At 37.1% G+C, this 24,989-nt stretch overlaps 1 protein-coding gene across 2 annotated transcripts in view; it reads left to right on the forward strand.

Annotated features, from left to right (window-relative positions):
• LOC132114855 (E3 ubiquitin-protein ligase TRIM33-like) overlaps positions 1-24,989 on the forward strand; it is a 42,952-nt gene that overhangs the window by 11,963 nt on the left and 6,000 nt on the right. For both annotated transcript variants that reach the window (XM_059523216.1, XM_059523217.1), the window contains exons 2-16: positions 2,987-3,105; positions 3,434-3,581; positions 3,944-4,076; positions 6,440-6,556; positions 6,709-6,823; positions 13,328-13,474; positions 13,774-13,891; positions 13,977-14,284; positions 14,711-14,884; positions 16,082-16,291; positions 16,687-16,813; positions 18,487-18,550; positions 18,746-18,896; positions 19,329-19,696; positions 24,626-24,749. In XM_059523216.1, the coding sequence (XP_059379199.1) occupies positions 2,987-3,105; positions 3,434-3,581; positions 3,944-4,076; positions 6,440-6,556; positions 6,709-6,823; positions 13,328-13,474; positions 13,774-13,891; positions 13,977-14,284; positions 14,711-14,884; positions 16,082-16,291; positions 16,687-16,813; positions 18,487-18,550; positions 18,746-18,896; positions 19,329-19,696; positions 24,626-24,749 (2,423 nt within the window). The remainder of the gene's footprint in view (positions 1-2,986; positions 3,106-3,433; positions 3,582-3,943; positions 4,077-6,439; positions 6,557-6,708; positions 6,824-13,327; positions 13,475-13,773; positions 13,892-13,976; positions 14,285-14,710; positions 14,885-16,081; positions 16,292-16,686; positions 16,814-18,486; positions 18,551-18,745; positions 18,897-19,328; positions 19,697-24,625; positions 24,750-24,989) is intronic.

Genomic DNA, 24,989 nt, shown 5'->3' on the forward strand with positions numbered 1-24,989 from the left:
AAAAAAAAAAATATATATATTTCTCATTTTTGCCTATGTAGGAGATCCCAGTTTATTATTATTATAATTCTAATGATGACATGAGTAATGATACATTGTGATATTATTAATACACATGATTATTCTTTCTCTGTCTCTCTTTCTGCCTACAGATGGCTGAAACGGTGAATGCTGTAGCAGCAAAGTGTGGGACTACTTCTGCAAATACTTTAACTTTAGTATTATAATTTATTTAATATTTACAGTACACACACAGACTGTTAAAACCAGCTTCAACTGGAAGAAAGTAAAAGTGTTAAATGTTTAAAACCAGACTGTTTTTTGATCATTAAAAAATATATACTTTTGATGTGCAATTGTTTAGTCATTGAGACTGTAATCTAAGGCTTTTTTTTAACATAGTCCATTCTGGAAAATGGTTTATACAGCCCACATACATAGAACAGGCAGATATTTTGCTATTGAATGTTGTGTAAGTGCAGATTATAGGAAATGGGTCTAATATCCAGATTATTTTTAAAATCAAAATATCGGCTTATAAATCGGCTCTTTTCGAGTTAATATCGGCATCGGCCCCCAAAAATCCATATCGGTCGGGCACTAGTTAATAATAGATTAACTCTGCGTTAGCTGCAACATGGGATGCTATTTTCAGTTTTGTGAATTTCACCCATATCAGTGATCACAGATGAATATTTGTAAACCCAAAGGCTTTGATACTTCACTAAGCCATCTCTTCACTGTTATTGAAAAATGCCATCAGATCAATATTCTCATATCACATCAGTGCTCATTACACTGCAGCATATTTTGTCAGGCTATAAGATTAAAAAGTGAATTTTAATGAGCAGAAGTTGTATTACAATTTAGGACAGGTTTCAGTGCAGTGATATAAATTTGTACCAAAATTTGATTTTGCAATGTTAGGTTTCTTGTAACATTTTGTATTGAAGGAAATCACAAAAGTCATGGTTTTAAACTGTGTTTCCCAAATGTGGATAGAAGGGATGCAAAAGCGACTATCCCTATATATGGAAAGTAAGATATATCAACTCGTAATATTTAATTTGATGATCTAAAGTGGATGATCAACCTTTTCTGAAGGCTAAGCACCTCATTTCAGTGATAATTTGTTGAATTTTTTTTTTTTCAGAAATATTAAATGTTTGTCATTTTATGTCTTAAAACAGTCATCATTTTGGACTATTTTTAATTAAATTTTTTTTTTTTTTAAATAAATGAGGCCCTAAACTTAGGCTGTTATTTGTTTGTTTTCTTTATTATCTTGGATCAGTAATTGAAGGTTCCTTCACTTGCCAGGATTGTTTTGGGCTTGTAGATGTTTTATTAAGGTTCAGGGGAGCTAACTAAGAGTTAAACAGTGTGACTCATCACAGAAACTGAGAAAATTTTGTGACACCCTTTGCTGCTTGTAGAATCTCAACAAGCACTTTTTTTTGTACTAGAGCATGTTGTCTAACTAGAGTTGTCAAACTGTTATTCTCAGCTTGACAGTAACGGTTTGCTCTGTTAGCTTTGCTTTTAGACACTTCATGGAGCCTTTCCTTGGTGTTCAGAGCAAATAAATTTTTTATAAAGAAATGTAAACACCAGCTACCCATTTTTGTCAATGTACATCACGTTTATGAAATTTAACAGCTCATAAGTAACCAAAATTTCCATTATGTGCTCTAGTTTAACACTATCATATGAATGTTATGAATTTTGCTAGATTTAATCTTTGTTTTGTAAACTTAAATATTAATGAGAGTGGTTCATAACCATTGGTTTTGAATAAGGCATTTTGATTGCATTACAGGGCTCTGCATATGAATAAATGTGCCTCAGGCAATGAGTCACTGCCTCCAGTTAATATCAGTACACAGTAACTCAGCTGTGAGTTGCACTGTGTTTCATTGCAGTGTGTCTCCAGCTGCTCTCACCAGCCAATCATCAGCAGGGTTTGCAGCTGGGTGCTTAGAGGAAACCTGCTGAAAGCCGTATGAGCCAGTGCAAACTGGCTCAAACTAGTTTGGACTGGTTCTAGCTGTGGCTTTGTGGGGGGATTGATGGACTGTCAGGGAAAAGAGTTGGGGGGTGTTGCATGTGATGAATGGGGGAGGGGCGTTTTCAATCAGTCAATATGTTTTCAAATTAAATTAAGATGAAATTTAATTAGTTTTATGAATAGATCATTATTTGTGTTGAAATGCTGCTGCAAGATGGATACAAAGAGCAGACTCGTAGTTATTGCGGTGGATGGCAATAATAACTAACAAAACCTTATGAATTATTGATTAATCAAAATCCATCTTGGATTTTAAATGCATAAGAAGTCAGCATTACTGTGTATTATTATGCACCCTGTACAAAAATTCAACGTTCCCTATAGGAAGGATTATGTGTGTGTATTCATGAGAGAAAAACCTTGTGAAGACTGTGAATTTGTAAGTTTTATTTTAAGTTGCATAATTTCTTTTATTTGGAAAAAAAAGGTAGAAAGCAACCGTTTACATGATGATGGGTCAGTCCCATTAAATTGCTGATTATGTGCAGATTTTCTTTTGTGGTTATACTAAAAATACTTTTGTCATGGGTTTTTCCGCAGTTTTGTGTCTTCTCAAAGCTTCTCAGTTGCAATTAAGGATGTGTCATGATGGTCAGCCAGTCTACTAGTCCAAGTACCATCCTTTTGTCCCTGTCTAATTGTTTACAAATGACAGAATGTGGCTTAAATAAACATGATGAATGTGACACGATTTACACTTATATTATGAACCAAGTCATTTTTTTTTTACACTTTTTGTCTGTCTTTATTTTCCGGTAAAATATTGTAAAGTTATTGTCTAGGGATTCAAGGGAGGATTCAACAGTTGCATGACTCTCCTGTATGGTATAAAAGAGTGAAGCAATCTTCTATTTGTTTCCAGGCTTTTCTAACTCTTTGTGTTGTTTTGCTTTGTTTCTTTTTTACATTTTTGTGCAGTGAACGTCATGCGTTGCACGGTGTGCCATCAGGAGTACAAACAGATTGACATGGTGGACAATTACTTTGTCAAGGACACTTCAGAGGCCACAAGCACATCGGTTGAGAACTCTACACAGGTCAGTATAAGCCCTGTGATATTGATTTAACTACAACAGCAGTCCTGAAAATGGCTTTTAAATAAAAATGTTGCATTAATCAGTAACTGATGTAGAATTAAAGCAAGTGTCCAATACATGCATTTTAAAAAGTGTTTTGTTGAAATTGATTTAAAATTGCTTTAAAATCATATTGAAAACCTGTCAATCAATTGGTATTCACACCCTTAGATTAAACCTTGCTTTATTATCTTGCATGCAGTTGTTCAACTGCATGTTTGAGTCAGTAATTCAAGAGTCTTCTTCACATTATTTTAAGAGATTTCATCCTTTATTTGCTCTGTAACAGGTTTGCACCAGCTGTGAAGATAATGCCAGTGCTATTGGATTCTGCGTTGAATGTGGGGAGTGGCTCTGTAAAACCTGCATTGAAGCACATCAACGGGTCAAATTCACTAAGGACCATAAAATACGCAAAAAAGAGGAAGTATCTTCTGGTATGTGCTAGATGCTAATTCTTTTCCATTTTTAACTGATTATATTTGCAAGGCAGTTGCAATATAATTTTTTTTGTTACGCTAAAAGATTCAACTTAAGTTTTCAGCAATGCTATGTTGTGTCTGTTTTGCACATGTAGCAGACTGAATCGTAGTGCAGTTGCTATGGCACCAGTTTTGAGTGAGTCGCTTGCTCAGCCTGTACTGTTTTCATTAAAGCTAACCCACTTAGTTTCCCTCATTTGTGATTGCATTTGGCATAGACCATATGAGAACATATGGCAGTCATAGACTGAGAGAATAGAGGGTGGAGGGAAGAATGAAGCAGCAAAAGATTAATTTAACTTTGGTGGTTCTTGCAGAATCGGTTGGGACATCAGGCCAGAGACCTGTCTTCTGTCCGGTACACAAACAAGAGGCCCTCAAGCTCTTCTGTGAGACATGTGACACTCTAACCTGCAGAGACTGCCAGCTACTTGAACACAAAGAACACAGGTCAGCCGCACCACAGTGTTTACAGTAACCACACACCATCATCATCTTCATCTGTATTAAAAATCTTCTGGCAAAGTATGAAAGTGTTTTTGAACAAGAAAATTACACGAAGAGAGACCTAGAAAAAAAAACATGGCATTAAAGGAATAGATCATCCAGAAACAACAATTTGTGCCTCCAGAAAAGACAGAAAAACGTAAAAGCACCATATAACATTATAGGGATGTACGATATATCGGCCACCATATCAGTATCAACTGATAAATGTTCATTTTAATGTTATCGTTATCAAACCGATAAGAAAATTTTGCCGATATATTAAATAAATAATGCATTATTTCCTGCAGAGACACTTCAGATGAGCACAGTTCACCATGATGGTTTTTAAATGCTTGAAATATTATTGGAATCACTTTGAAAAGTTAAATACAGTGAAGTGCAACATGTGTAGGGCAAGTCATAATATAATGAAAACGTTACTGTTAAATAATGTTATGGAATCTTTCTGCCCCGGTGTTTAAGTGCCTTGTAACTGGAAACGCGCATTCACAATGGAGCTGCACCTTCATGCCCAGCAGGGTTAAGTTCACTTGTGCATTTGCAGACTTTTGTGCAATTATACATTTCTATATTGTTTATTTTATGCATATAGGTCTGATTTATCACATATAGAATGTGTTTGGTTAATAGAGGTTAATAGCTAACAGAGCGCTTCAGTTCACCAGTGATCATCTTAGCTCAGTGCACGCAGCTCAAACAGCAGTGCACAACATTAATGTGACGAGTGGGGCGGGGCCGAGAGACTTGGGAACAGAGCGAGGCCGGTGGAGAGATTGGAGATGAACTACACCTGTTCGACCCACCGGTCTAGAGTCCCACGGAGGGGATGGAAGGATATAAAACTGGAGCGAACTGTAACAATAAAAACTCCGTAATCTTCAGGAAGAAGGAGGCGGGAACCGGCAGACAATCAAAATGAAAGCTTTAATAATCAAAATAAAGACAAAACAGCGCGTCAGGCCCTCACGGACGACTGACGCGCACAAATAAAAACCAAACACAACTAAAGTCCAGGCCTGGTCCTCTCTCGTCCTTCACTGTCGTCGCTCCAGTTTTCTATCCTTCCATCTCCTCCATCTTGCTCATCTCCAATCACTTCACCGGCCTCACTTCTGTTCCCACGTCTCTTGACCCCACCCCACTCGTCACAATTAATAACTAGGATTATCATATATATATATATATATAATGAGAACACTATTATAATAAAACACTGTAAATTCTTTGGTTTAATTTGTCGTGTTTCAGCGTGTTGTTGCGGGAAGAGCGCATCCACAACAGAAGTTACACATTCTAGTTAGCACGTAACTTATTTCGAGTTCACTTATGCATTTGCGTCTTTTTGTACATGTATAAGTTGTAATATTATGTTTATACTGTATAAATATCTGATTAATATCATATCTGAATAATCTAATATATGATGCATTTCTTTGAGTTAAATAAGCTGCCAACAAAGTGCTTCAGTTCATTGGTGTTCATTTAGCTCTTCAGCTTCAGCGCGCACAGTGTGAACAGCAGTGCACAACATTAATAACTAGCATAACTGGGAATGCCATATGCATAACATTATAAAGAGAAAATGACCACAAATAAAGTAGTGAATTCTTTGGGTTTATTTGCTGTGTTTCAGCATCTTGTTATGGGAAGAAGACCTGACTAGCGTGTAAATTATTAGTTAAAGATTACTTGTGCATTTGTGTCTTTTTTGCATACATAAATTATAATATTATGTTTATGTTGTATAAATATCTGATTCTCATATAGCATAAATAACCCACTAACAAAGCACCTCAGTTTACCCGTGTTCATTCAGCTCTTCAGCAACAGCGCACACAGCTTAAACAGAAATGCTGCTATTTGAAACAATAATATTAAGATACTTAAAAAGATTATTAATTTATATTATTAAAAATAACTTCCACTTTTATTTTTACCTTATTTTAATCAACAATATGGTTTAATTCAAATAATTTCATTATTGTCAGTGCGTAGTCTATTCCATTTAAATTATCCATGGCACATGATTATTATTATTTTTATTTTTTTTACACGTAAGTAATGTTATTTAGGGACTTGTTTGCATTATTTTATTTATTTGTAAGGCTGCTTTATGTTCAATTTATGTTGAAGTGTTTAATGGCTTTTAATGGTTAAAAATATTTGGATTTAGATTTATCAGCCAACATATATAGGTTTATCGGCTTTCATATATAAAGAATTATCGGTTATTGGCCAACATTTTCATATAGGTGTATCCCTATAAGATTATATTCATCTCTACCATCTCTTTTTTTTACCAGGTACCAGTTTCTTGAAGAAGCCTTTCAAAACCAGAAAGGCATTATTGAGACATTTATGACTAAGTTACAAGAGAAAAGAAACTTTGTGGAGTTTTCTGCATCTCAATTGCAAAACAGGTAGGGCATCTGTTGCATTTTTACAATCAGTTTTATGTGATTCAATTTCTAGATCTTGATTTATATAATAAAGAAATGTGTCTGGACATGATTGAATGCTTATTTTCTATGCACTTTTTATGAGCCATTTTAATGTATTTTTTCACCTTTAGAATAAAAGAAGTTGCCGAGACGCATAAGAAGGTGGAACATGAAATAAAAATAGCAGTCTTTACTCTCATCAATGAAATCAACAAGAAAGGCAAATCTCTGCTGCAGCAGTTGGAGGTAAGTAAGTGTACAGGCATCAAGAAGCCACAATTACTTGATTTCCAAAAGTCTGAAATTCCAGTTAAAAGATGTTTTCACAGACAGCTAAGATATATAACAAATAACTGAGAAAATGGTGTCTGATTATGCACACATATTTTTTCATCTCATTTGTAATGCAAACGCTTTTTCATCTTAATGCGCTTGTGAACCGGATCAGATGACATGACATGAAATAAAAATAGCAGACAATCAATCTTTATAATAAAAAAAGGGTTTTAAACTTGGGACTTGTTACAACTTTAAACAAAACTACCCATTTAAAAAGGAAAAATTGAAAAGCCCTTTATGCAGAGGCACAGATAACTCAATTTAGATGAAAGCGATTGCTAAATTAATTAATGTAGATCATGTGATGCAAGTATATCAAAAGTTTTGTTGATAAAGCTGTGTGACTAAAAATAACAACAAGCTTTCAAGATGTCATGTTTGTGGTTTATGTATATTTAACATATAATAACACAGTTGGTTAATTAAATGATGCTTGTATTGAGAGATGAAATCTGATCCTGAGTGGTTGCAGGTGATGCATTGGAGCAATATGGTAATTCTCCATGTAAGCAATAATTTGTCTCAGCTAACCATTTGTGACTGGATCCTCTCAGATGCATGTTAATAGCTAGTGCAAACAAGGGCATCGTGTTTTTCAAGTAACCACCTTGTGTGAATCTTATCACATGCCATAAATCTTGTAAATTACTGTGGGGGAAGCTTTACTAAAGGTGTGAATTGGAGCAAAACTGCTACGGTATGAATAAAATGACATGAGTTAAGAAATGGATGATGTAAGACAGACGTATGAACCATTCCGGGCACGATTCAACAATGTATCAACATCTGAAGGACAAGAATGACATGTTCAAGGAAGAGTTGGGACACTGAAGACAGATGTTTGAGAGAGGTCAAATATGAAAATGCAGCAAATGGATTGCTGAAAGGGTAATTGCTGTTTGTCAGATACATACAATGCCTTCCTTTATGGCTCAACCCAGTTTAGCACCAATTGGCACCTTTTACTGCAATTCACACCAGTCAATGATGAATCGGGTCCCGCAGATGTCACAGTGTTTGATGTTACATCTTCAGGGAGTCTTCACTGTTATCATCTCATGACTGAAGAATCCATTCAAGTACGGTTAACTTTAAGCAACAAGAGTACATGTTTTTTCGCCTGATGTAGGGCCGTATTAAATATCAGTTACATTTTTTTCTCAAATTCCATTTTTTCCCCAAATTTTTTTTGTCTGTTATATTAAAAAAAAAATTATAATGAATTTTGTATATATTAATCAAAGCATGGCTGATTAATTGAAATCATGAAACTTATGCAATTTAACAGAATTGTATTAAATGTTTAACATTATATTAAGGCCCTATGAAATGTTTTTTTTTTTTATCAAATTATGTTTTCCATTAATTTTCCTTTAAGATTTCATTTGAAAGTTTCATAAAATTTTAATAATCCAAAGCATCTCTAATTAATTGATTTTTTTACAAAAAATATGTATTATTATTTTGTTGTGTATTTAAATTTTTCCTGTAAATAATATCTGGTAAATATTTTTTTCTGCTAAATATTCCTTAAAAAATAATGTTTTAATAATATTTATTTTAGTAGAAGTAGTAATAATACCATTACATCAAGCAATATGTTTCTGTCACAGTTTCTACAATTTAAACCAAACTTTTATTTTGATGGGTTTCTGTGAAGACCTTCAAGTTTCTGTTTGTATATGATACGACAATAGTTTTCTCAAAAGAAATGGTAAATGCTCATGAAGTGACTCTTAGAGTAGCTCTGGAGATTGTTCATGTACTCCCATATAATCATCTCGCTTCAGTATGTGTGAATAGTTGTAAGTGAAATTTCGCATCTGCACCATTTATTCAAACAGACATACACAGAACATGCAGGATTCATATTAAAATAGTATTTTTATGGCTTAAAATTCAGAGACACTAGTCCATATTGTGGTTTTGATTTAAGTGTACTGACCTACTTTTAATTTATTCAACCGAAATTTGGCAAATTTCATGACATTCTGTGTTATACAGTAATTCCATTCAGGGCTTGAAAAAGTCGGTTCACTCTGAGCAGAATCGCTATTTTAACGTTTCTGTTCCTGCGTTCCTCTGATATTATTACCGTTCCAAAACCGGTTCAGGTGGACGAAATACAGGTTAATAATGTTATTTTTTAAAAACAATATTATTTGCCTATAATTTGCCTAATAATAGTATAATTTGGCCAAATGTAAGCTACAAAAAAATAAAATAATAATTATATATATATATATATATATATATATATATATATATATATATATATATATATATATATATATATATATATATATATATATATATATATAATATTATTGACAAACTTCAATAAACTGCTTTGGGACTAAATAAATTATAAGTAAATTATAAAACTGAAATAAAGACTAATTAAAGATAAAAGGAATTAAGTAAAACAATAAAAATGACAAAAGTGCATAACACTCTGAGTGGGACACTCTGAGTGGCGCCGATACAGGATGGCTGCCTCCGTGACGTGCTCTGCAGTTGTTTTTGTGTTTTTGTTAGTTTGTCCTGTCTTTAGTTATATTCCTGCAATCAGTTTCACCAGGGACGAATTGCTGGATATTCGGCAACACACATCTCCCGATATTTCACCGGTTTTCGACTATTCTGATGTTTTGCTGGACATTCTTGTCGGCGGAGCGGCTGCCCTGATCACACGCTTCAAGAGGACGCGCAGGCGGGGAAAGCGAGCGGGAGCGCTCGTGAGACTCAGAAAACGCGGATTTCGAACGCCGTTGCCTAGCATCCATCTGGCAAATCTCCGCTCTCTACCCAACAAAACGGACGAACTGCTTCTGCTCTCTCGGACAAATAAAGATTTCTCCCACTCTGCTGCTCTGTGTTTCACGGAAACTTGGCTGAATGACGCCATACCGAACAGCGCGCTCCATCTGCCGGACTTTCAGCTGTTTAGAGCGGATCGCGACGCAGGATCAACGGGGAAATCGCGCGGCGGCGGGACATGCTTTTACATCAATGAACGGTGGTGTACAGATGTAACTGTGTTAAAGAAGACGTGCTGCTCAAATCTCGAAACGCTCTTCATTAACTGCAAGCCGTTCTATTCGCCGCGGGAGTTTCATTCGTTCATTCTGGTTAGTGTTTACATCCCTCCTCAAGCGCACGTGAGCTCAGCTTTACAGAAACTCGCTGAGCAGATCACAGAGACAGAACAACAACACCCAGACTCTGTTTTAATCATTCTTGGGGACTTTAATAAAGCCAATCTCTCCCGTGAACTGCCAAAATACAGACAGCATGTTACTTGTCCCACAAGAGACAGTAATATATTGGATCACTGTTACACAACAATAAAGGATGCATTTCACTCTGTTCCACGAGCAGCTTTGGACATTCTGATCACCTTCTGGTTCATCTTATACCGACCTACAGGCAGAAACTAAAATCAGCTAAACCTGTATTAAGGACTGTAAAAAGATGGACTAATGAAGCAGAGCAGGATTTACAATCTTGTTTTGACCTCACTGATTGGAGTGTTTTTGAAGCTGCTGCCACCGATCTGGACGAACTCACAGAGACCGTAACATCATATATCAGTTTCTGTGAGGATATGTGTATTCCTACCAAGACTCAACTAAATTACAACAATGACAAACCGTGGTTCACTGCAAAACTCAGACAGCTCCGTCAGGCCAAAGAAGATGCTTACGTGAAGGGGGACAATGTCTTGTATAAACAGGCTAAATACACACTGGAAAAGGAGATCAAAGTGGCAAAGAGGAATTATTCTGAAAAAATAAGGACTCAGTTCACTTCGAACGACTCCGCATCAGTGTGGAAAAGCCTAAAGAAGATCACCAATTACAAGACACCACCCCCCAGCACTGTGGAAAATCAACGACTGGCAGACGATCTGAACGAGTTTTACTGCAGGTTTGAAAGAACACCCATCACCTGCCCTGAACACCTCTCCACACAACCGTTCACACCAATAACAACTCCTGCAACCAACCCTGAATGCCTCTCCAAACAAACGTTCACACCATTCACAGCTCCTGCAACCAACCCTGAATGCCTCTCCACACAACCGTTCACACCATTAACAGCTCCTGCAACCCATCCTGATCACCTCTCCAATCAACCGCTCTCACCATTCACAACTCCTGCAACCAACCCTGAATGCCTCTCCAAACAACTGTTCACACCACTCACAACTCCTGCAACCCACCCTGAACACCTCTCCAATCAAGCGCTCTCACCATTCACACCTCCTGCATCCCCCCTCTCCCCCACACCTGCAATACAGATCAGCGAGGATGCGGTGCGCCAGGTCTTCAGGAAGCAGAAAAGGAAAAAAGCACCAGGCCTGTGTTACACCAGCCTGTCTGAAATCCTGTGCTGACCAGCTGGCCCCCATCTTCACAAAGATCTTCAACAGATCGCTGGAGCTGTGCGAAGTCCCTTCATGCTTCAAACGCTCCACCATCATCCCCATCCCAAAGAAATCCAAAATTACAGGACTAAATGACTACAGGCCTGTGGCTCTAACGTCTGTAGTCATGAAGTCATTTGAAAAACTGGTGCTGGCCCACCTGAAGGACATCACTGGACCCTTGCTGGATCCTCTTCAGTTTGCCTACAGAGCAAACAGGTCTGTGGACGATGCAGTAAACATCGGACTGCATTATGTTCTGCAACACCTAGACAGACCGGGGACCTATGTGAGGATCCTGTTTGTGGACTTCAGCTCTGCCTTCAACACGATCATCCCAAACCTCCTCCTGCCCAAACTAACTCAGCTCTCCGTGCCCACCTCCGTCTGTCAGTGGATCAACAGCTTCCTGACAGACAGGCAGCAGCTAGTGAGGCTGGGAAAATACACATCCAGCACCCGTACAATCAGCACCGGAGCTCCCCAGGGCTGTGTTCTCTCCCCACTGCTCCTCTCCCTGTACACTAATGACTGCACATCTAAGGACCCCTCTGTCAAGCTCCTGAAGTTTGCAGATGACACCACACTCATCGGCCTCATTCAGGACGGTGACGAGTCTGCTTACAGACAGGAGGTTAAAGAGCTGGCTGTCTGGTGCAGTCTCAACAACCTGGAGCTTAACACGCTCAAAACAGTGGAGATGATCGTGGACTTCAGGAGAAACCCCCCTGCACTCCCCCCACTCACCATCATGAACAGCACTGTGACTGCAGTGGAGTCATTCAGGTTCCTGGACACCACTATCTCTCAGGACCTGAAGTGGGACATTCACATTGACTCCATTGTGAAAAAGGCCCAGCAGAGGTTGTACTTCCTTCGCCAGCTGAGGAAGTTTAACCTGCCACAGGATCTGCTGAAACAGTTCTACTCCACCATCATCGAATCCATCCTCTGCACTTCAGTAACTGTCTGGTTCAGCTCAGCTTCTAAATCGGACCTCAGAAGACTACAGAGGGTAGTCCGGACTGCTGAGCGAATTATCGGTACAACCCTCCCATCTATTCAAGAACTGTACTTATCCAGAGTGAGCAAAAGGGCTGTTAAAATCACTCTGGACCCCTCACATCCAGCACACTCCCTCTTTGAACTGTTGCCATCTGGTCGATGCTACAGAGCACTGAGCACCAGAACGACCAGACACAGGAACAGTTTCTTCCCTCAGGCAATCCATCTTATGAACAGCTGATAATAACTGTGGGACACACTACACTATTTATATTTATATACACTACACTTTTTATCCAACACACATACTTAGCATACACGTAAATCTTTTGCACATAATATACATGTACATACATGGAACACACTATACTACTTATATTTATATTTATATACACATACACTTATTTATCCAAACACACATACTTAGCGTACAGTTAAAATTTTTCCACATAATATACATGTACATACATAAATGCTCTTTTTAATATACCTGCCATACATTGTCAATTTGTATATTGTCAATCCTTACCCACCTATTTGTATTTTTTTGTATTTTTTATTCCTTATTGTGTTTTTTGTTCTGTCGCTGTTATGTTGCACTGCGGAGCTCTGTCACGAAAACAAATTCCTCGTATGTGTGAACATACCTGGCAATAAAGCTCATTCTGATTCTGATTCTGATTCTGATAACATAATTGCTAAAACTAAAATTAAATGAAAACTGAAAATATAAAAATAAAACCATTCTTAATACTTTAATAAAAAAAAAATACACTGTTGATTTTGTTTTATCTAGTTTTGTTTTGCACTAGTCCAGTTCTTGTTGTTCTGGAAACTGATGACTTTATTCTGCTTCTCTGCTTGTCACATTAATGGTTCCTGGTTTGGCACTAGCAAGTTCATCATTTTGAGGCCCAGAATTTGTCGTTCATAATATTCTTCTCTTCCCTCTTTATTCCCTCTATCATCATGTAAAGAGTGTGACCAAAGAGAGGAGTATGAAGCTGCTCAACCAACAGAGGGACATCAGCATCCTGGCCCAGCAGGTCATCCATGTGCTCAACTTCACCAACTGGGCCATCAGCAGTGGAAGCAGCACAGCCCTGCTCTACAGCAAGAGACTGGTCAGCCGCAATGCTCATTTCTCTAACAAAAACACCCATTTACTTTCCTTTTAGGTTCTGTTTTTGCAAATGTCATTAGTATTGGCACTACACCTTCCAACAATAACAGTTCTGTCTTTGGAGATGCCAATTATATTTAAAACAAAATCACTTCCTTCATTTTAAAGGACGTTGTTTAATCAGGGTCTTAACCTTGTCGAAATCAGTTACTTAAATGACAAACAGCATTGCAATTATAGACTCTTCTCTCCTTTGTGTCTTTTTTCATTTGCTTTGTTTGGACTTTCTCAACACTGTAGATCACATACCAGCTGCGTTTCATTATGAAGGCCCGTGTGGACCCAGTACCTCAAAGTAACGGAGCAGTCCGCTTCTTCTGCGACCCCACCTTCTGGGCCAAGAATGTGGTTAACCTCGGTATTGACTTAACTGACTAAACTGGCAGCAGAAACCTGTTTTTATAGCACACTGAGACTAAAGGCCTCTCCTTTTTTTTGTCCAGGCAATCTGGTTATTGAAAAAGTGCCACATACTGCTCCTCCTCCCCAAATGATGGCCAATCAGCAGATCTCTCCCAGTCACAGCCACCCCGGTAAGCACTCAGGACAGATCAACCTGGCCCAGCTGAGGTTGCAGCACATGCAGCAGGCTGCAATTGCTCAGAAGCACCAGCACCAGCACCAACAGCAGCAGCAGCAACAACAACAGCAACATCAGCAACAAATTCAGCAGCAGATGCGCATCGCCTCACAGATGTCCCAGCATCCCAGACAAGGAGGGCCACCACAGATAACTGCTATACAGCAACCGGTACGTTAAAGAATAGTTCTTTCCTGCTTTCCATGCATGTCTGGTTTATTCTGGTATAACTGGTGGACCAGTGTAGATGTGCTGTTTAACTAAAATCTATAAAAAGCTGCAGAACCTGGTTGACCATCATTTTTTTTCAGTGAAAGGTGATAACCAATGAGGTCTTTCTGGTTAAGCTTCATATTAGTCTTTTTAACATTGTTAAAAAGTGGTTCATCTTGTCTTGTTTTTTCCTCTTTCTCAAAAAAGGAAGTTAATTTTTTTTTTCTACCTGATTCTGATTTGTTCAGAATTCATGTCAGAAGAATATTTAGTTTATTCTTATAAATATTTGTTGATTTTTAACTTATAATCATCCGTGTTATTCCTGATTGTATGATTTGTTCATGTAAGGACCAGGTAATTTCTTTCTGTCTCTCTTTTCAGCCGCCAAGGCTCATTAGTATGCAGGCCCTCCAGAGGGGTGGTGTTAATGGCTCCTCCCACATGTATCCGCCCCATCACCTGCGTATGGTATCAGGGCAGAACCGCATGCCTTCAGCGCAGCCCCGACTCAATGGGCAACCGTATCCTATGATGCAGCCTCAATTACAGAGACAGGTCAGTGCAGAGACTCCGGCAGGTCATATAGCAAAAACCTACATTTTAAGATTCCACTCTCTTTCCTTTCTCTGTTTTTGATCTCTATTAGAATAGAAGAAATGAAAGCAAAAGCAGTTGTTTTAAAAAATATATATGTTTTAATGTTATTTAGGGTTGCGAAAGTGTGGTACATTTCCAGACCCTTTCAAAAAATAAAAAAAATACTGAAGGTTTCCTAAAAATTCTGGAAATGTTCTGCCTCATTGTAAACCTAATTTTATTATGTCTGAAACAATGTGTCTAAAATCTCATGCTACATTATTATTATTATTATTGATTTTTACTCTTTATTTTTTAAAGCATGTGACAGGCTGCTGTATTCTGTATTTTTGTAATGTAGTAATATTTTAAAATGTATTAATATCAAAATTCATAAAATAAGCATTTCAGATTATTTAATCAATAAATACAAATGTATGTTGTTTAATACTTTAATCAGTCAGGTTTAACACATAGTGTCATCATTAAGTATAAGTGAGTATAAGTGAAGTGACATTCAGCCAAGTATGGTGACCCATACTCAGAATTTGTGCTCTGCATTTAACCCATCCGAAATGCACACACACAGAGCAGTGAACACACACACACACACACACTGTGAGCACACACCCGGAGCAGTGGGCAGCCATTTATGCTGCGGCGCCCGGGGAGCAGTTGGGGGTTCGATGCCTTGCTCAAGGGCACCTAAGTCGTGGTATTGAAGGTGGAGAGAGAACTGTACATGCACTCCCCCCACCCACAATTCCTGCCGGCCCGAGACTCGAACTCACAACCTTTCGATTGGGAGTCCAACTCTCTAACCATTAGGCCACGACTTCCCAGTAAGTAGTGACTTCCCAGAAGTAGTGAGTTATATTAAATGCTCATTAGTATGGAATTATTTCTTGATGCTTCATACACATTATTCTTATTCACACTGTAATTATATTTATAAAAACATTCAATGTCTTTAATATAGAGGCTTAGTGTAAAATGCTTTTCAGATGTCAAAGTGGACATCATTTATAAAAAAAAAAAAAAAAAGTACAATTTCCTTGCCTTTTACACAGGAATAATTTAACAGCATATTCCAAATTACAAAAAAAGTTAATTTAACTGCTTTATGAAAGTATTTTTGCTATTTTCCAACACCTTTCCCTTTTTTCCCCTTCATAGCACTCTAATCCTGGGCATGCTGGGCCTTTCCCTGTGGCGTCGCTACACAACATTAGCGCTGCCAACCCCACCAGTCCCACCAGTGCCAGTATGGCCAATGCCCACATTCACCGTGGCCCCACTAGTCCTATTGTCGGCCCCATAGAGCTCATACCATCAGTCACCAACCCTGAAAACTTGCCCTGCCTGCCTGACATCCCTCCCATTCAGGTAACTTTACTATTGCATTTTCTTAGCCTGAATGTCAAATGATTAGATGTTTTGGTATGATTTAGTATTTAGATATAAATCTGGCCTGGTAACCCAAAGGTTGTAAGTTCAAACCCCAGAAAGCATGATCATGAGGACACAAATCTAATATTTGGGTGGAAATGTAATAAAGGACCTAAATATAACACATTTTGAGCCTTAATGCAATAAAGGTCTAAACATAATTACGTTTAAGGCACATAAGGCAACGAGACAAAGACAATCCCTATGCTTGGATCTGCAATTATTGTTCTTCATATAACAGATGCTTCCTCAACTGAAACAAAATTAAACAAAGCTCAATTGATTTAGAGCTCACGTGTTGCAAAAACAAATTTTGGTTTTGTAATTTTCAGCTTGAAGATGCTGGCTCGAGCACACTGGATAACATCCTCAGTCGATATATTTCTGCTAGTTCATATCCTGCTGTCGGCCCCACCAATCCCTCCCCGGGACCTTCAACGCATTCTCCAGGATCATCAGGTACTTTCTTGGTGAATTTGTGACATGACTTGTTTGGCTTCCAAATGTTCATATCATTCAGTATTAATTTAAATATTGACAAGAAATATTCATGCAGATTAGCATTTGGCATGTACAATATTTATATATGCTTAAATAGGCTATACTCGTCATGCTCTCAGTACTGTATGGCATGAACTCCTACCCAACTGACCTGGGTTCAAAGGCTGTGCTAGTTGCCCGGCACGTTAATGCCTGCTCAATGCCTGTGGTTCTGTATGGCAAAGTCCCCATCCAACCATATGCACCAACCCTGGGGCTCAGGCTGCATTAACCCCACTAGCATCAGTGCCATATGCTACTTCACCACACAACCTTATGTGCCAATTCACCAACAACTTCAGCTAGCATATATATGTGCATTTCACCATTATTAATGTTCTGATAACAATTATTTGAAATGACAATGATTGCAGTGCCATAGTTGTTATTGGTAACTAAAACAATTTAAAATAATTTTCAGTAATTAAAGTAAAATAACAGATAGAAAAAAAACTGAAATAAGTTCAGGTAGAAGTACAAAAAATACTATTAAATAAAAGAAAATGACAAAGCTCAACAAAATTGCTGAAATGAAAAATAAAAATATGAAAACTAAAGCAAAATTACAATAGTAATAATTACAGTTATATTATAGAAATATTAACACTGTTGTGCACTTTATAAAAGAAAATGGTTTGAGGTAATTTTTCATAACTTTTCATATTAACTCGGCCAACCCACACAGCAGATTAAAATGAATTGTTTTAAACATTTTTAATATTTCAAATATTAGTCATATCATTCTACACAGTGCTTTTTGTTCGTTTACACAAAGCCTTTAGTTAAAGGCCAATGCACAACGCACAGATGGCATTTGTTGCTGTTGATTGGAGTTCGTTTTCACCCAACTAAATGTGATCATGCACATACTTAACTTAAAAGCAAACTTCTCCCATGGCCACTTTTATTTTTTTTGCCATCTTTTCAGATGAAGAATGGCATGCAAAGACATTAATAACAGTACATTTTTGATTGTGGTTACACTACACGATCATCCATTTTTTTCCCCCAGTCAGAATTACACCATGTTCACACCGGAACCAATTATAATCATTGATGCTGTCTTCACTGGATGTGGTGCAGTGGGACACTGCAAATACCATACAGTAAACTGATGCCTTGTTCTATTTATGATGTACTGATGAGTACAAGTGATTTTCAACGGTCGCTTTGCACCGCGACAGCTATATGCTGTCTGAACACTGGATGTGACAAAGTTTGTCAGTGTCTGTTGGAGCAGTGTGAACATGACTTGTTTGTTTGCGTTTGTCTGTGGGGTGTGAACGGTCCTTAAATCATCCATTCGTAAATTATTTATATGATTCAAAGTGAATACTTTTGTTCTCTAAGTGCAATTTCTTATGACACTTAATTGGCATCCAGAATTGTATGTTCATGTTAGAAACAACCATCGGAATATATTAAGTTGATTATTTGGCAGCTTTACAAAATTCTGATTAATTTAGCATTTTGTGGATCTTGGAAACTGACAAAGAGTATACATTATTAAAAATTAGACTCTATAACAATGTCTGCTCATTTTCTAAAGATTTAATTCTTTTAACACTCTCACTGTGTCTCTTTCTCTCTAGGTTTATCTAATTCTCACACTCCAGCCCGTCCATCCAGCACGTCAAGCACTGGCAGTCGGGGCAGGTCTGCATTTGCATTTTTTACCTCGCAGTCATTTATGGTTTAAAAAACATGTTATTGCTTATTTTCTTTAGGTTATATTACTTGCAGTTATATCACCAGCTGTTAATTATAGATTAGAAACTGTATATCTGAACAAAGAGACATTGCATGAAAAAATATTTGTCTTCTGTGTTTTGCTTATGTGTGTGTGTTTAGTTGTGGGTCAGCTGGTAGACCTGGAACGGGGAACACGACAGTGGACCAGGTGAAGGTCAAACAGGAACCGGGAGTTGAGGAAGAATGTAGCTATTCTGGAGCAAACGTCAAAACAGAAAGTTGTAAAGATGGCAGACGGAGTGCTTGCATGGTATTTACCTTCAGCTTACAGTTTCTTTCCCTCATTTAACCATGCTTCAGCACAGTTGTAGTATATGCAGTTGCACCTTATTTTGTGTTATAATCACAGAGTTATTTTAATTAATGTACCTACAATAGGATTAGGTATAGGGTTTGGTTTAGGGTTTGTTGCTTGTAATTATGCATTCGATTACTGCTATTACTATTTTAAATACATGTAACGAGGACACTGTAAAAGAGATTATTTGCAAGAAAAATTTGCCAAAACCTAGCCAAAGTTCATTGAGAATGAAAGCATGACTTTTGCCTGTAGTATCTTCCTTCATGCCCTTTACAATAAAATATGAATAACAAGGGTCTGGGTCCCAAGAGATACAGTTTGATACAGTTTTTCTCATATTGTTCAATTTCTGTCTTCTGTTGTTGTTCTTCCTCAAACCAGATGAGCAGTCCAGAAGGAAGCGTAACTCCCCCTCTTCCTGTCCTCGGCTCTGTGTCCACCGGTTCAGTCCAGGACATTTTAAGAACACTTGGTGAAAATGTTAAATCTGAACCACAGAGCAATCAGCGCTCATCCTGTACGAACCCAAACTCCAGCGCACCTCTAACCAATGGGACCACCGAGTCAAATGGTAGTCAGCAGGTGAGCACAGCTAACGCCAACAACCAGACCACGATAGGAAAAGAAGATGACCCGAACGAGGACTGGTGTGCCGTGTGTCAGAATGGAGGAGAACTGCTGTGCTGTGATCGCTGTCCTAAAGTCTTCCACATGACCTGCCATATCCCAACACTCAAATCTTCTCCCAGGTAAAGAATGTGGCTTTATTTATACAGATGATGCAACACCTTAATGGAGTTATTGTGTAGTACATCTGAACTGGTATCTGAAAGGTTTTAGGTTTGAACCCTACAAGGTGCAAGCCGTGAACTAGTAGCAATGTGTTCTTGAGCACGACAAATTAATACTAGGTGTCTGTCATTTTGCTTAAAAGCAGATCATTTGCTATTCATTATCTAAATATGGAGACTGTCTGACAGAAAATTCCAATAAAAGCTGATTGTATTTATTTACATCTTTACATTTGCTAATCAGCAAGTGACTAGTATTTAATAGGGATGTCCCGATCAGGTTTTTTTGCCCTCGTGTCCGAGTCATTTGATCTTCAGTATCTGCCGATACCGAGTCCCGATCCGATACTTCTATAATACATTAAAAAAAGAATAAAGAAAAGCGAAAAAACAGATCCAGGATGTTCAATAAATTACATTTTGAAATATATTCAAATATAAAACAGCTATTTTAAATAGGCTAGTTAAAATATTTCAAACATTGGACTGTTTTGCTGTACTTTGGATCAAATAAATGCAGGCTTGGTGAACAGAAGAGACTTCTTTAAAAAAAAAAACATTAACAAGCTTACTGTTCAAAAACTTCTGACTGGTAGTATAGGCAACTTAAATTTTTCTCTTTTCTAGCTTTTAATTGGCTTAGAAATCTATAAATGCTGGACAATAACAAATAATAATGATTTGTTTATATACTACAAACACTGTTTGTCACATAAGGCAGAATAGTTTCTATACTGTAATAAATGTCAATTAGCACTGCATTGTTCATATACTTTATTTATCACCTGCTGGAGATGACTTAAACTATTTATTGTCGTGATCGTATATAAATGTCTTCGTGTTTGCATAAGTTTCTGTTTTCCTGTGAAAACCACAGTGATAGCTGGATGCTTTTGTCCATATTAGGAGTTTCCTGATATCACTATCAGCGTGAGAGCGCGCTCTGGCTTCTAGTATGAATGAAACGCACACTGCATGAGAGTTTAGCGCTCTGTGAGGCCATCCTTAAAAATATTTTGGTTTGCAGTAACAGAATTAAAAAAAAAAAAAAAAGGGTCGGTAGGTCGGTCTATTTTTTTTACGTTTCAATGTAAAAAGAAAAAAGGAAACTTTTGGTGATGACGTAGGTATGAATTTAAACAAATTAGTATATCGTGACGTCACTGACTGGGTGTTCACCACTAGGTATCAATGAAACCTACAAATGAGAGACCGTTTACTTTGCTTTCTTGTGTTGTTACTTTTGTGAAAAAAATCCTGTTTGATTTGAGTGACAAGTGTTCATTGAATCGATTGTAAAATCGATTTTGCATGTCTAAATTAGTTTTATACGGCAAATAACACCAAATATAGGTAAATCCATGGACAACAGGCAGGACGAATGTAAAGACCAATATTTCTGATGATTTATTGGCGTGAAGTTACGTGCACAATGACAAACAGGAGTGCAACATTTTAGAAAAACAATAAGCAGAGTGGACTGCCATAATGCAAAACATTTACTGCAGGCTTCAACATGGCTGTGTTTACAATTAAAAAATGTCAACAACAACAACAAAAAATCGCATAGGCGATTCTAGGGCTGTCAAAAAAAAAAATTTGAATTTTGAATATTCGTTGAATTTAAAATAAAAATCCACATCCACAAATCCAAATTTTAGGTGTGCATTAAGGAAGCTGCCTTATGAGCCACGGTACTTCACAGTCCGTGTTCCATTCCATCTCGCCGCGCGCACAGCCGTGTCTACACAACTTTCAAAGGCAGACGAGCTCGACAAGCAGTAGCTGCTGTCTCATCTTACACCTCGTGTGCGCGCACCGTCCGCGCGGTCTCAAAAAAATGCCCGCATGCGGATGACGAAAAGTATATGGCATGTATGTGGCATTGCATTATAAGGTTATGTTAGCCTATCCAGTTGAAGCCACTACAAAAAAAAAAAAAAAAAAAAGAGAACCAATGTGGAGAAGATCTTGTTTACATCAAAACTGAAACCAAGCCGTTCACACAGAACGCATATTTTGCGCATTTTCTAGAGGGACACCGTTGGACTCGCGTCTCGCACGAGAGCCGCATGTTTAGAGAGACATGTAAAATTAATGTATTTAATTTTCTTAAAATATCTTGAGACTTTATGTTTGGGTTTCTGTTCCCCATCCCACTGCAATCTCATGTTTTTAAATGAAAGAAAAATGTATTCTGTGTGACTGGGTTTCTGCCCTTTCTATTTAACAATGCATGCATACATGATGCTGTTTTGTTTGTAGTTCTTTAAGCAACTTAATTAATAATAATTGGTTCATAAAAATTATTTTAAATATTACGTTGTTTTTTCAGTCATGTATTCTAATGCTTTGAATAAAAGTGCAGTAATATTTTGCTCGATGCGCTATCTTGAGGCCTCAGAAAAGAAGCAAAAAGCATTTCTTCACCCTAACTGAAATTATGCATTTTAAATTCGAATACAATTAAAAAATTTAGTTTTTCATTTATTTTGACATCCCTAGGCGATTCTAGCCCGAATCTGTATCTGTATGCATGAGACTGTCTGAATACCGGCAGAATTCACATTTCTGTTGTAAAAAGAGAAACATTGTGCAGAATTATTATTTGCTGTTATGCGTGTGTGTCTGAGGCTGCAGTTGCTGTGTGACACGTGTTCCAAAAAAAAAAAAAAAAAAAACCTGGACGCGCTCCGAGAGAAGGTCGTTAAAATCAATTTCCTATTTTCGTTTTCGAAACTTGTGTTGGTTGGTCCAAGCGATTCGTGCAATAGATTTTCGAACATAAAGTGACAGTCGACACGGACACGGTTTTAGACTAGAGAGGACAAGGGATGGGAAAAGATCTGGGCACAGTTTTTCCAGAACTTCGTGCCAAGTTAAAGCGGTGTTTAACAGTTTTAATGCATTTTTTAGATGTATTATGGTGTCCGAACCCGTATGACTTTGAACATGTGCAGACTATTCTGTTTCTTTGAGTTTGAATCTATATTTATTCACACCAGCTCTTGAAAACAAAGTGATGTCATGCCGCACGCATTGCACGTTTCTGTGTGGAGTCAAAAGGGTCTAACTCTGTGCCACCGAATAACTAAAGATGTGTTAAAAAATAATAATGAGTATATATATATATATATATATATATATATATATATATCTGAGTCCTGATCGGGAGGTAACGTCCGATTCCGATCGAGTCTGAAACCTTGTGATCGTGCCCGATTTCCGATCACGTGATCGGATCTGGACATCCCTGGTATTTCATTTCATTTTATTTTATTTTAAGATGTTTTATTTAATATCTGTAATAGGGCTGTCAATAAAAATTTCTAATTTTCTAAGATTTGTTGATTTTAAAATAAAAATCCACATTTGAATGCAACGTTAGGTGTGTGTTAAGGAGGCAGCCTTATCAGTGGCACACCAGATCCGATGACGATGTAAGTATCGTTGGATTTTAATGGTTTCGTTAGCCTATCCATATGAAGTCACAAGATGCAGCGCTGCTGCTTTGTTAATTATAAATATTGTGGGAAAAGAGAACATCAATGCAGAGAAGATCTTGTTTACATCAAAAGTGAAACCAAGCTGTTCTTACAGAATTCATTTTTCACACATTTTCTAGAGGGATATCTATCATCATTGCACTCGTGTCTTGCAGTTATTACACAAATACTTAGAAAGCCATGTAAAATTTTCAAAGTTCAGATTTGAAAAAAAAAAAAAAACATCTTGAGACTTCATGCTGGGTTTTTTCCCCATGCCATTGCAACTCGTTTCTAAATGAAAAATGTACTCTGTGAGATTCTGGCCTTTGTATTTAACTATGCATACATGCACAATGCTGTTTTGCTTATAGTTGTCTAAGCAACTTAATAATAATTGGTTTATAAACATTATTTTTAACATTAGCATTTTTTTTTCACAGATAGTCATGTCATATACTTTGAAAAAAGTGCAGTTATATTTTGCTCGATGGCCTCGGGAGAGAAGCCAAAAGCTTTTCTTCACACTAACTGAAACTATGAATTTTAAGTTAAAATTCCATATTTAGTTTTTCAGCCATTTTGACAGCCCTAATATGGAGCGTTTCTAATTATAAATGACTGGTTTATTTTTTTTATTATTTATTATTAATTTATTTTCAAATTATTTTATTTTAATGTTTTTTTTTTAATTATTAATATATGTATTCAATTAATTATTTCATTTAATTTATTTTATTAGTAGTATTATTTGGTTTTTAAGATGCCACCAACAGCATATTATTTTATTGAAAGTTTTACATGCCATGATAACATTTCTATTCATAAATGAATAGTTTTATTTTAATTCTTTATTTTATTTTATTTTGAACACCAATTCTATGATTCTACCAGCAGCATTTTAAAACACATAATCCGTCTTAACCATTCGACTTGGCACATTTAGTGGAATGAAACCAAGGGTACTGATCACACATTTACACTGCAATTGGGGTTGGCATAGCCTTAGTCCCCTGGTTGATATAATATAAATTTTAATTATACATTTAAATATTTTATTAATTACTTTATATTCCTTTTGGCACAACTTGTTATACCTTGCAGTTATACTTAACTCAGGTAAACAAAATGAGTACAGAAATAAATAACTACGTTTTTTTTAAGCCAGTCATAACAGAGAGGTTATTTACATATTGTAGTCATAAAGTTCAGTAGCATAACTGCTTGTAGGTTAGCAAGAGGGTGGAAAATATTCTTGAAAACCTGTTTGTGGTGTCAGAAACTTACATTAATAAGGGACTTCAGGTTAAAACAAACATTTATGATCCGTTCCCTTTAGGTTTTAAGACTTTAATTCCTGATTTTTGTTTCTTAAATTATGTGTTGTACCTTTCTGCTACAGTGGAGATTGGATGTGCACCTTCTGCAGAAGTCTCATAAATCCAGAGATGGAATACAACTCTGATGACGATCCACCCAGTAAGAAGGACAAGAGTGAGATGGCAATGAGTCTGGAGGACCAGAGAGTGAGTCACGCTGAGAATCAAGTCAAGTCACCTTTATTTATATAGCGCTTAATACAATACAGATCTAGTTGACAAGGTCTCTGCTGACATTCAGGGCTGTAGGTCACCTTTAGGTGCTGATCCACTATCTGGTCTGGATCTGTGTGGATACAGTGACCTCGGAATTAGACTGAAACAGACTAATATTAGTGTAGATGCCATTCTTCTTGCGATGTAACGAGCCGACCTAATTAATGCAGC

This window comes from Carassius carassius, chromosome 34, assembly GCF_963082965.1.
Source record: "Carassius carassius chromosome 34, fCarCar2.1, whole genome shotgun sequence".
Taxonomy (NCBI): Eukaryota; Metazoa; Chordata; class Actinopteri; order Cypriniformes; family Cyprinidae; genus Carassius; species Carassius carassius.